At 46.9% G+C, this 13580-nt stretch overlaps 1 protein-coding gene across 2 annotated transcripts in view; it reads right to left on the reverse strand.

The window, feature by feature from the left end:
- Positions 1–13261, reverse strand: part of ARHGEF6 (Rac/Cdc42 guanine nucleotide exchange factor 6) — a 30238-nt gene extending 16977 nt beyond the window's left edge. For both annotated transcript variants that reach the window (XM_031058813.1, XM_031058812.1), the window contains exons 1-8: positions 12948–13261; positions 8056–8183; positions 7444–7645; positions 4832–4902; positions 3558–3652; positions 2797–2892; positions 1836–1958; positions 400–538 (exon numbers count right to left, since the gene is read on the reverse strand). In XM_031058813.1, the coding sequence (XP_030914673.1) occupies positions 400–538; positions 1836–1958; positions 2797–2892; positions 3558–3652; positions 4832–4902; positions 7444–7642 (723 nt within the window). In that variant the 5' untranslated portion in view covers positions 7643–7645; positions 8056–8183; positions 12948–13261. The remainder of the gene's footprint in view (positions 1–399; positions 539–1835; positions 1959–2796; positions 2893–3557; positions 3653–4831; positions 4903–7443; positions 7646–8055; positions 8184–12947) is intronic.
- Positions 13262–13580: the final 319 nt, after the last annotated feature.

The following is a 13580-nucleotide window of genomic DNA, read 5'->3' on the forward strand; positions in this document are numbered from 1 at the left end:
CTGAGAGCCACAGGAGTGAGTGAGGCTTAGGAATCTCATCAAATGATAACAAAACCACAGATTTATTCTTGGCTGTGCAAATAAACAGCAAGTGTAGCCCGTCCCTAGACTCTGCTTTTACTTGTGCTGGAAATGGCCCATCTTTGAGGAAGGGCTGGGGTGAAGAACAGGTAATGTGCTTCCATAACATTCCTCAGACTCTTCCACCAGTTTCTCACTTTTAATCTGAAAGGTGGATAATGTCTGGGGGATATGGGACATCTCCTTGGAGATGTGGTAAGCACTTTTAGCCACATGATGCTCAAATACCAAGAGGCAGAGGAGTCTCTTGAAGCTCAGGGAGCAGCTCTGGCAGCATCCACAGGCAGAGCCTGCCCAGCAGCCCCACACCCCACGCACCTCCATGTGCCGCTCCAGCTCCTGCAGCAGTGTCACGTATTTATCCAGCCTCAGGAAGGGTTTGCTGAGGCTTGTGGTCAGGATGAGAATGCCTGGGCTGGCCGCACCTTGGCTCTCCATGAACTTCTCCAGCTCATCACTATAAAAAGAGACAACAACAAAAAAACCACAACAAGGAGGGTTCTCAGAGCTGAGGGCTGTGTTTTGCCCATGCTCTCCTGATAGCCAGGGCTCTGCTCTGAGCTGGGCCGCCTTAAAGGCAGCACAAACTCCCCTCTGAGCACCCCCCACCCTCTCCATGGAGCAGGCAGGGAGCTTCTACCCAAGCAAGACCTTCCTCCTCTGGAAAGCAGGAGAGGATGTCGTGCGGCCACAGGTGCTGGAATGCACAGCTCTGGGGCACACTGGTGCCAGCAGCCGGTCCCCCAGCACAGCAAGGTGGCACAGGGGCAGGTACCTGGTGGATGGGGAGAGGAGGGAGGGGGCGGGGGCTGCATAGGCTGGTGTTGTGCTGGAGGAGGCTGCAGCAATGCACTGGGACCCTGCTGGAAACTGTGATGCAGGTGTTTGCACGTACATTGTTCCAGAGAACACGGCTTCTGTGCGTCAGCACATTTGCCAAAGCTGATTCTTTGGTTGATTTAGGAAAAGGGGTCAGACTGAGGAATCACATGAATGAGTCATTTGCTGGAGCCAGGCTTGTTGTTACACTAAATTAAAGCTGGATTTCAGCAGGTAAGTAAATACACCGTGAGTTCCCATTGCAGAATGGGAAGACTTAAGCACTATGCATGTGGTCCTGGCTTTCCCATCATTGCAGGGAAGACAGCTAACCTGTATTAGGGATGACACAGTTGTAGCATCTTGGCGTGGCACACTCTTGAGCAGGACATCACACAAATTCAAGTGTCTACTCATGTGGGTCACGTTGAAGAAAGAAGTTATTAATGTGTTCTACCAATGACCCTGAAAATCAACCATTTGGTTGAATAGAAGCTCAATGAATAAACTGGGTAAAGGGGTGACTTGATGACCATCCTCCTTCTCCAGTGATGTGCTCCCCACCGTGGTGCCACAGGGGAACACTCTCCCATTTGTCAGTGTGTGAGCACTTGATCAGTAGACCTGAAACAGCATTTGGGTTGTTTAGCAAGTAAAAATCACAGAAGATGCTACTGCCAAAGCTGAGGCTGCCTGTTTGACCCAAGGTGGGAGTCCTGTGCAAAAAAGGACCTGTGAGATCAGCTCTGAACATGAGCAGGGTGAGTTGTCTTCATGCTGAAGCTGAAAGGCCCTGCTGAAAAGCCCAAAGTCCCAGCAGCAGGAAATAGCATTGACCTATTGTCAAAACATAGGTCAACAGCCATGCCAGGCCAAGTATTAATAACAAAAGTTAACTTTTTAAAGGAGTCTGGATCTCCTTCTCCATCACTTACCTGTGCTGTGTGAGGACATTCACTGCTGAAGGGTGGTTAGCACAGTACGTCAGGTACAGGGAGCGGAACTGGGGCATCAGGTTCATGAAACAGCCTCCCACACGCTGCTGGTTCTCAGGCAGCCTACAGACACCAACACACCAGCTGTGTTAAGCCTCTGGATCTGCACCCTGCAGCTACAGCACTCTCAGGGACCTGCCCAGGAACTACCCACTGCTCAGGGACATTCCCAGGTCACCTCATAACTGCAGCACTGAGCAAAATATCCACACCTGCCATCTGGGGAGGAGGAAGAGGGAGATCCTCAGGTGGGTCTGGGCTCCTGTGGTGCAGACAGTGAGCATCACAACCAATTATCAGCCTCAGACAACCTGTGACTCAACCTGATATGTCTCACCAGCAGAGCTACAGCTGGGATGATGAGGATGAGGATGTGCTGGAACTAAGGGCAGTGTGAGGGTGGGGGGGTACCACTCCGTGGGCTCCCTACGAATATGAAAAGACAGAGAAAGAAGGAGAAGCCATAGCCTGAATATATTCTCAATATTCCGTCTTTCCCCATCTCTTTTCAGCCCTTAGCTAAGGCTAATTATGTCTGTCAGCTTCTCTGCAGGAAATTATCACCTCTAATAATTTGCTCTTTGCTCCCTGGCAATTCCCATCTTCATGCCTGCCAGATCTCCCACCCTGCATGTGCCTGCATCTTTGGGTTAGGCAGACTTTTGTGTCAGTTCTAGTGACACTCATTCAGCAGATGCTTTAACGCCAGTAATCTCAGAGTTCCTTCTACCTTTCCTCCTGCCAAAGCACCGCCTGCAACCTTTCCTCAGTCCTGTTATTTTCTTCTATATTTAACAAGTCTAAGACAGCAGTCAGGAGAAATATTAGTGAACATGCCTTTCTATTATTTTTAGCTACAGTTAAAAAACTTAACAACCTCTGTGCTATGACACACACTTACTTTGCAACTTCTTCCAAGGCTTGGTTCAGTGTTTGCTGGAAAGCAGAGATTTCTTCCATGTTTCCCAGCAATGCTGTGATGTCGCCAGTGCTGAGCCTACAAGAGCCACATCACCAGTCACCATCAAAGAGAAGTTGCTCTCAGGAGCACCGCGTTTTTATTCGTCAGCAGACCTTCCAAAAAGACACAAAAATTTCTCCTTCCCCAGATACAGCATCGGACAGAACACAAAATTCATGGTCTATGAGCTACAGACCACAGTCTCCTAGAGAAGGAGTCTGCTGCCAAGGATTATCTTAATTGGATTTAAATCACTTAATCCCACTAATCTTCTCAGATCTTTAGCTGTCTAATAGACACAGACAGATGGGATTGCAGCCAGAGCTGGGGAGGGAGGTGTGTGCACAGACAGAGAGTTTTGTCTTCAGGGATTCATGCCATGGGTTTCCCTACGGGAGGAAGGTCCAACAGGTAAGGGGCTTCTTTGCTCCATGAGTGAGGCTGGGTGTTTCCAAAGCTAATGCGCCTGCTTCTGTCATCCTAAGAGTCATAACACTCTCATTTAGGCCTACAAGGCTGAGAGCACAAAAATCTTCCCACACGAAGATTTTGGGAAGGGAGAAGTGACAGAAATACAGAGGCCTTAGAATACGACTCTCCCATCTCTCCTGACTGGACAATGTCTAAACACGTGCCCTCTGTCCATGACACCCCAAGGCTCCCACAGCGTCCTCTCCATCTCAGATGCCCTTTTATCTTACTTATCACAAGACTGGAGGGGTCTTAAGTAAGTTCCCAGAAGTGACTGTAGTTCCTTTGCATAATCTCGTTCTGTTTCCAGAATATTTTGCAACACCTAGGGAGAGAGACAGAGCGCTGAGAAGATCTTTGTACTAGCAAACTAGTCAAAAGAATATGACATCAGCTTCCAAGTCTGGCAAAGCATGGAAGCATATCTTAAGTCCAGAAATTACATTTCTTAATGCAGAACCCAGAACACTCAGGGAAGTCCTGGTGGTCCAATATTGAGATTTTACTTTGAAAACTTGGGGAGGCCTGGAACGCAGGTGTTAAAGGCTGCACCAAGGATGGCTTCTGTGGCAGATCAAGCAGGGCACACCTCATTTGCCACTTCAGGGATGTAATAATGATCTGGATTTGGTCCTGCTAATCCATTTCAGTGGCTGGTTTGTCTCTGGCTGCACAGCAGACAAACACAGTGCCTGCACACTCCCAGTCAGCACTCCAGTTTCTCAGTGTTGATAAGGTCTGGAGACAGTGGAGGTGGTTTCCAGCTCCCTGGACATACTGCTTCTGCTTTGCTTTGCTTGATATATATTTAGACATACTGATGAGCAGGATTCAGCTCCAGCACTGAGAGCCAGGGATGCTCACATGAGGCATCTTCACTCCCTTACACCACAGCCTGGACACAGGGGGCTGTGCTAGCTGCCCCTATTTTACCAGACCTTTTTGCTTCGGCAGCAATATGAAAAGGAGGGGGTGTTTCCCTACCCCTTCTGCAGCAGCAATTCATGGCCTGGCAGGCTGCTCCAAAGCCAAGCCCAGTTACAAAGCCAGGCTACGCGCTCTGGCAGCTGCCCGTTCTCTGAGCGCGGCAGCTGCTGGCAGAGGCCTAGGACAGGCACCATGGGGTGTAACATCTCCAGCCAAACCCAAGAAAGGGGCCAGAGCCCTGATTTCGCTTGCTTACACCATGACATTATCTCCCCATCTTTATCAACAGGAAATACCGTGCCTTCTCCCCTTGCATTGATCTGAAAGCTGCCACCTCTCCTTAAATATCTCAGTTGTCTACTTCAAGTCTCTACTTTTGACACCTTGCAGCCACTTCCATTTGTGGTTTATTGTCTCAATGGTCTTGAATCAAGGGAATGGAAACAGCTGCATTTAAACAGAGAGTCACATCCCCAGCTGTTAAAACTGCATCAATGATTTTTAAGGGAAGGAGCTACTTCAGAAGATTAATGACATGGTACTTCTTAAAATGTATGATCAGCACTTCGAAACTTACCACAGGGTAATAATTCTTTGTCATCTGAGTGTTTTCTAGCCCTTTCAATGCTTTGGGAGAGAGTGGTTTATCTGTACAAAAAAAAAACCCATTAATAAATTACAGTGCACAGCTCTCATTATTCCACCAGGAAAAGACACTGCCACATTATGTCCAGCAAATATAACTTCACCCCTCTGACCACAAAACTTCAATTGCAGGGTTTGTTTCCCCATTAAAAAAAAAACTAGGATAAAACCAGTGGCACGCACGACACTGACAGTGGCCAAGCGAGTCACACCAGAAGCTTTGTGCAGCCTCTGCCCAACCAACATCCAGGTTTGCTCCAAAATCCCTGGCAGCAGCCCAGTATCTGTCAATGTTTGGAACCATAGGGTTGCTTCACCTGGCCCACTAAATTTGGTTTTAAAACTGAGTGTCTGTCAGAAAGGACAAGTACTATCTTTTTTAGCAGGTGATTCACAAGGCATTTGAAGCCAACTCAAATCAATATCCTGACCTCCTATCCCCACAGTCACTTGTGATGCAAAATCCTTCTCTGAATGAAGGTAGATTTAAATGAAAAGCTCACAAAACCCTGGAAATCAATTCTCATTCTGCATTTGATAAATCCATGTGGATGCCTCCAGCTCTTGACATACGCGCGCACACACACACACACATATGGACAAATCCCTGCTCCAATTTTCCTTCCCTAGAGAAGCCCCTTCCCTTCCAGCAGCATGGCCTTCCCAGCAACACCATGCTCCCCCTGGACTGGGACAGGCAGGCAATGCAAGGCTGCCCCAGTCCTGGCCACACTGCACATACTGAAACAGCTCCGTGCCATGTGCAGCAGGCAGGCTCTCCTGGCTCCCTGCAATTGCTCACACAAGGCAATTACTTGCACACTGATAGCAGGGGAGAAACTTAAAATTGATAAATTTATTCTCTTTATGTACTGTCTAAATATCACCCTTGTAGTGCTTCCTGTCACTTCCAGCTAAAGGCTCAGAAGAGCTCAGCTCCACAGTTATTTCACAGAATCACAGAGTATTTCTACCCAAAGGGCACACCTAGGACACAGCAGAGGTATGGACACTGCTGAAAAACAAGTAACTCCATTCAGAGTGTGTCTGAAGTCTTACACTTCAGAGGTGGAGGTGGGAAAAGCAGCTCCCTGCCAGCTGCAGCTCCAGCAGCATTCCCGGGGCAGGGAAGGTTTACTGATGGTCCCTCACTCCTCACTTGCAATACAGACACATCTCCTGAGCACGCACACACCAGGGCAATGAACCCTCCTGTCACATGAAATGGTGCTGAGAGAGGATCTGGAGGGAAAAGCTCTGCAGACAGAAAAATCTCATGGGCTCTTCCATCAGGATCTACGGGAGATTGGCCCTTAACTTCAGTGAGGTATTGTCACGTCATGCAGCTCCCACCTGATTTTCCCTTTAGGACTCAAGTTTGCTCTCCTTTGTTTAAAACATCTCTCTTCTCCCTTCACTGAGTTAATTAGTGATTCCTGAGTTGTGCCAGACAAGCCTTCAATCCCTGCTACAACTTCCTGCTCCAGCTCAGACATCATTTCCCAGAGGGAAACAGTGGGAGATGAGATGAGATGATTTTTTTCATTTAGAATCAAATAAAAACCGACCTAATTCTGAGCACTATACTGTGAATTTTTTTCCCCTCCTTTGCTTTATTTTTGCTAGAGTAGAAGAAAGGATGTCTAACAGGGGCTGCACATGTTGTAGCTACTTTGCAGACTCCTGCTGGCATCTCAGTGTTTGAGGCCAGAGCAGATGCTGAGCCACAGAACCAGCACCAAGAACACAATTGGTCTCTGTCTATGGTAAGTGCTCAAGGCGCACTAAGGAGTTAAGTTGTATTTTGCAAAAAAACAGTTTAATTTCACACAAAGGCCTGGACAGGGGTGAGCTGTTTGAATGGATGTGTAATGCCACAGGGCAGTTGGGCAAGGCCTTCACATCATCACCACCCTACGTCTGGGTACGAACACATCACAGAAAATGTTAAGGACACTCAAGACAAAGCTCAATAAAGGCAGATGTCATCATCCCCTCTCTCTTCCTTTCTCAACATTGCAGCAGAAGCATCTGGGGAAAAATGTACTCTGTGGAATCAACCATCACTATTGGACCAAAACATTGACAATGCCCTGCGGCCATGCAGTTTTTGTCGGATTCCACATAGTGATGGTGAGCATCCATTCCACTGATGCCTGAAAAGCCAGGATCAAACACAAATACATTGCCTGACCAAGGTCTCTAACAAAAAGCTAGCTCTGAGCTCAGACACTGACAGCTCTCCAGGACAAAGGGGACCCACATCCATCTCTGTCCTCATCCTCTGACAATATCCCTGCTTACATGCTGCTGGGGCTTGGGGGAAGCAAGAGAAATGCACAATGTGGTGGGAAGAAGGTGAAGCAGCTCTCAAGCAATTCATCCGAAACACTGCACTTTACCCTTCCGTTCATCTTTCTATTAGCCCAGCTGCCTGAAGTACACAAATGGTCCTTAATAAATAGCAGCAATTTCCCAAAGGCTTGAGGGTCCTCACTGCATTATGCCACTCTCATTCAATCAGCCCTTGAAAGCATTGCTTACCAGCAGATTTGATTTCTCTGACGTAGTTGCTTGGGAACCAGCCTGTTTTTCCATTCAAGGTGCCTTCCCACCAGCCCCCTTCTTCAACTCGAGTGACATAAATAATGTCTCCTTTGTTAACAGAGAGCTCATCTTCATTGGTCTGCTTAAAATTGAACCTGGCCTTTACCACCAGCTGGTGACTGCCATTCTCGGTCATCTCCTAAGGAAAGAAACGTGGAAAAACATCAGTAAATAGTCAGAAAAAAACAGAAACAACTAGGACAAGCTATTTTTCTTCTCTGTTGTGACAGATGTTTTCTCAGTATTGCTCTGTATAACAAACCAATAATGCGTTGCTGCTGTGTAAACACTGCCTTCAGAGGACCACAAGGTCCGTCCCAAGCATTAATTTAGTTTTCCAGTGCAATGGGTGGCAGATAAGAATCACTCTTCTCATGTCACACAGAGAAACACTGCAGTTTGGAGAAGCTGCAGGACTCTCTCCAACTGGGACAGCAAACCCATGATGGAGATCAGGGGAGAACAACCTCTGGTGTTGACCCAGAGACACCAATCACAACCTCCCCCCAAGGCCACCAAACCCACGATTACACGTTAAATAAAGGGTACCACAGGCTTGGACTGCCTCCGCAACACCCTCGCTGACTGGGAAGCTGTGCTGTTGGAGTCACTCTGGGGGTCTCCAGCCGTGGAGTTAAGAGAGGACAGATGCGAACATGGCCCTTTTGACAGCTGATCTGGGGAAACAAAACAACATCTGAGTTTTACTCAGCTGTCCACCATCCCTCCACATCACAGCAAAGCAAAGAGCCTGTAAAGAGAACAGAATAGGTCACAACAGTTCAAAGAGCATCTATGAGAGCAACACAGCAAGTGCATGGCATTTGCAGCATGGGTACTCCCAGTCAGCACTGAGGGTGGTTTTCTGGGCTGGGATAACCCTTCCATCAGGGAAGAAGTTGAATTGCATCTCAAGGCACTCCTAGGTTGTGCCAGCTCTGCAGCCACACATCCAACTGCAGTACTTCTTTGAAATTCCCCTTAAAACTGTAGAAAAGTAGAATAGTACCAGTACTGTGATTTCCCACTGGGGGTGTTTCTGGGATCAAAGTAAGTACTGTTGAAGGTGTGTCAAAGTTTAGCTCTCCACTGAGTGCTCTTAGGTCACCTCTGCAGCTGCAGTGTGGGCTATCCACACTGAGCAGGGAGGAATGCTGAACAGCTGGTCAACACAATCACTCCTCTATTTAGAGGAGTCCTTCTGGGTTCATTATCCAGCTGAAAGAGGCTAGGCACTATTTTGATTGCTGTTCATGGACCATTGCCATTAGTCATGTGAAAGAGGGATTCAAGCCATGCCAAGGAAGGACAGGAGTGTCATCCCCAGGAGATGAACTGCTCATGGAAAGGCTCAGACCATCCCAGCAGCTCCTGGAGCTGCCTCCTTCACACTCAGAGCTCCCTGCTTTGCAAACCAGTCTCTAGGCTTGTTTTTCTCCCCACCTGATGCTGGAGACAATGCTGCTGCTCTGACACATCTGTTTTTGTAATTAGTGATTTGTTTCTATATTAATACCAAAAAAATTGCCAGAGGGTAAAAACTTTCCTGGTCCTAACTGTGCAGAGACTGAGTCAGTAGCCTTGTTGCTAAGAGCAGTTCTAGCTCCGGCAGAATCTGGCAGTGCTGAGCCCCAGAATCCTGTTGGATGCTGCAGAGGTGTAAAAACATGGGATAGAAGCCACACAGTAATTCCCAGTGCTTCACTGCTACTCTACCCCATACCACACTGTGGGACACCACTCAGATCACCTCCTTTGTGTGTCCCATGGTGCTCAAACGACACAACAGCAGATATCATTTCAGTAAACATGAGGGATTTTTAAGATTGGTCTTGTAGCTTCTCTTCAGATTTTAGGACCTTTCTGCATTCCAGTGTTGCAGTTTTCCACCTGCAGTGGGGACCACATGTCTCCATGGACCTCAAAAGCAGAACAGAGCAGTCTGCAGGAATCCCTGTGCTGGGTGTGCAAGTCCGTGGACCACATTTGGAATTCTGCCTTGAAAACACGGCAAGAGGAGAGGGTGATACAGCCATAAAATGTGTGCAGAAATCAGAAAAGACAAACTGCAAGGCTGCTTTTCCTCCATTCTCCTCCAGTCTGAACGTCAGCATGGAAAACTCATTCTGAAGGGGAAGTTTGGTAGGAGTTACAGGAACTCAGCTGGGCTGTTATTCTCCTCAGAGGATTTTTATTTCAATAGGAAAATACCTCATCCTTAGATTGGACTTGGAACAACACAAACTGTGAGCTCTTGGGGAAGACACTTGCTTTGTCTCTCTCCTAAGCCTTGCACAGTGGGGACCAGGTCCTTGACTATGGCTGCCAGGCGCTGCTGCCTTACAAAGCCCAGCCATGCCATACTCACAAACCATCCAGTCAGTCCATGCTCCAGAGATGGACAACATCCATGGTAAACCTTGTGAGCTGTCAGTCAGTCAGTTTTCTCTCTTGTCCTGCTCATTACACAACTGCCTGACAACTGCACGGTGAATTCCCAGCTTTCTGGGCTGTGGAAACTGCAAAATCCCTCCCCATGTAAAACCCACTTGGCCAACAGAGTGGGTTTTTCTCTCTGAAGCACCCTGATATTTGAGCAGAGTGGTTTTGGCTGCTCTTGGTGACTCACAGGCCAGGGGTGTGGCTGGCTGCCAGCGTGAGATATTCTTCCCTTGATTCCTTCTGAAAGAGAGGGCATAAATCCTGAGTCCGGACTTCACTTATTCAAGTCATCAGCCACAGTCCCACGGAAATTACTCCATTACTGTGGATTTTATGACTCTCCCTGCCCCTCCCAATCTTCCAAAGCTTTTATAAATATCTGCAGCAACCTAGAAACAAATGTAAAACTGCCTTTGACAGTTTGGCAGGAAAGCTCATCATTTATATTGCATCATGACAGTGTCCTATTTTATGTCTGGTCCAGCACGGAACACTGCTGCCATATGTTGCTCAAACTATAGTTAAAATAGCTGGGTTTTCTGCTCACATTCCTACACTATTTTTGGCAGATGAGCCTTGTCTGATCCAGCACAGCTGGTTTTCCTCCCCTGCCCTCTCTTGCAGACAAAAAGCATCATGGTGCTTATTTGATGTTTATCTGTATTGCTGTGTTTTGATGGACAGCTGCTGAACTACAAGTATATTCACTACAAAATGATGCCTCAAGTTATTTACATAGAAAGATCCATGAAGACAAAGGAAGACACAAGGATTGGACTTTAAATGGATGCTCAGAAATACATTCCCACAACCTTCCCTTAGCTGACACCTACTTCCCTCTGCCTCCACCCAGGGTGTTGGGATGCAGCAGTGCTGCGGGTGTTGGGATGTGCAGGCATGTCAGAGCCTTGGTGACAGCAGCAACTGCAGCAGCTGGTACCAGGCTTACCCTGATGCTCCGTTCAGCCTGTGGCCTCTGGCAAAACAGACAAACTGGACCATCTGCAGTGGCAGTCTGTAGGACACAGGCTCCTCAGGAATTTGACTAAGCAACCAAAAAGTAAATGTTTGAGACATATATTTATTTTACCCTGTACTTTTCCCAAGGGTGCTCTCTGCCTGAGCAGCTAATTATATCGCAGGCATTGCGCTTTTTACCGTTTAAACACAGAAAGCATATGTTCAAACAGATGTTTGCCATGAAACCAAGAGGATGGCAAACATCTGTGGAAACTGCAAAACCCCTCCCCATGTAAAACCCATTTGGCCAACAGAGCGGGCTTTTCTCTCTGAAGCATCCTGATAGATGTTTCAAACAGATGTTTGCCATGAAACCAAAGAGGATCCCAGCTTCTCTATAGCCCCGTCACTAAAATATGACAGGAACTATTCCTCAGCAAAGCCCTGTCCCGGGCTGAGCTGGCACATGAGTGGCTGGAAGGATGGAGCTGGGGCTATAAATAAAGGGACGGATGTGAAAATGGCATTGCAGCCTTGCCACCCTGTCAGCACACACCCCATCACACCCCTCCAGTTCAGAAACAGGCAAGGACAGAGGCAAGAGAGTTTCTCTCTCCTTTTGCGTTCAGATTAATGAAGCAAATATCAATCATAACAGCAGCATTTGCAGAGGCTGCTCCCAGTCAAGTTAACCTACATTTTATATCCCCCATCACACTGAACTGCAAGAGCTTCTGCACAGGGTCAGCAGGTGCTGTTGGTAACTGAGGAGGTGCTGACGCTGGCTGAGGCTGCATTCCCATTCCCAAACTTCTACAGAGTGAGCTGCTAGCAGAGCTGAGTCCTGGCTGCAGAACAGCATCCTCAGAACCTGAATTTCTTCAGAGCAGCGTTATACACACAGACACACGCACACATATGTATGTACAAATCATAGGGGGTAGGAGGAGGTTTACAAGTATATACTATTATTATTATACATTATATATTATTATTAGACATATATTATTATATATGTTGATGTATGATATATGCACAATAAATAATACACCAGTTTATATAATATATAGGCATAATGCAGTAAGCTAAAATAAAAGCCTTCCCATGAGAGGAAAGTAATGAGTTTTCATTTTGAAATTTCCTCCTTGAAACCACCTCAAATGTAACCTGCAAGCGGGAAATGGAACTCTTCTCCTGGTGCTGGACTTTGGTGGGTGTTCAGGAGTCTGTCCTAACATACCTCTATGACAAGAAGCTGTGAACTCTTCCCAGCACCAGGCAGACCTGCTCCTCATCATCTCAGAAAAAAGACTCTGATCCTCTCGCCCCTCCCCAGAGCACCACTGTGCCACCATCCCCATCCCCGATGAACTTCTCCTTTCACAGACTATGCTACTGAATATCATTTTAAAGCAATCTGTAGGGAACAGCTACATATCTGGGATGGAATCAGGATAAGGTGATTTGTTTTGCTTCAGCAGCCTAGTCCTGCTCCCAGGGATACAGGACAAGCCATCAGCTTGCTTCTCAGATGCAGGAGCCTACTCCACAAAGCCAGGGAGAGGAGAGAGAGAAAAACATCAATACAATCGACTGAGCAGCTAGCAACAACATTTATTTTGACATTCAGGAAAGGTATTATGCAGATGAAGCTGTTTTTCTCTTCAGCTTTAAAACACAACTATTTTAAAATCTCATCTTTGCATTTTGGGAGGTGCATGTTCATTTACATTGAGGATCATTTATGCTGACCTACTTTGAGGCCCCTTAATGCTTAATGCTCAAAACTGAGCAGAGGTCCCTCAGTGTAAAGTGATAATTGAGCTCTGCAGAGTTCATGCAGCAACTCTGAAACATCACATTTTAACCCAGAGTCGGCAGAAGCCTGAAATGTCAATCCCGCCATCAGTGCTAGCAGCACAATTTGACAAACCTCCAGAAATCACCAAAAAGTAGGAATTAACAAAAATTAAAAAACAGCCCTTCATACACACAAGAAATAGTTTGAAAGGACAACTGAAGAACCCTTTTTTTCTTACCTTCAGTAGCCTTATTTACGGCTGTTAATGCGCTCAGGACCTTGGAGAACTGATCTCCAGTGTACAAATCATGTGGATCAAACACCTGTGAAAGATGAACTCAGTCAGTCGAGCCCAAAACATCTCACACTGGCTGCTGGAGCCGCCCATGGTGCTGGAGGGTGACAGTGGTGATTAGGCAGCCCCCATGTCTCTACAGGGAAAGGGTGATCATTCAGGACCGACAAGTTCCATTTCCTTTACAGCCAGAGAATTCCTGGGGCACCACTGGCAGGCAGCGTGGGAATGGCAGGGGAGCCCAGAAGCATTTGGAGTGTAAGGCTGGGAACAGGGAAGGAATCAGTGCTGTCTGCAGAGCAGAGACTCCTCTGAAAATCACCAAGAAGGTTATTGCTGGCCTTGAGGGAAAGAAAGATTTTGTTGCTATTTTTGTTATCAAGAGCTGAAGAGATTGAGGCTGTATGTACAGATCTATGTATAAACACACACATATTTTCCACAGCAGAATTAACACACATGGAATTTTCTGCTATTGCAATATATAGTTTTTTTACACATTTTTACAGGAAGACAAACCCTGTCATATATAAAAAAATTCACCCTAAAGAATTTGGTGTTGCTAATCCTCAATGG

The sequence above is a fragment of the Geospiza fortis genome, unplaced genomic scaffold (genome assembly GCF_000277835.1).
Source record: "Geospiza fortis unplaced genomic scaffold, GeoFor_1.0 scaffold29, whole genome shotgun sequence".
NCBI lineage: Eukaryota > Metazoa > Chordata > Aves > Passeriformes > Thraupidae > Geospiza > Geospiza fortis.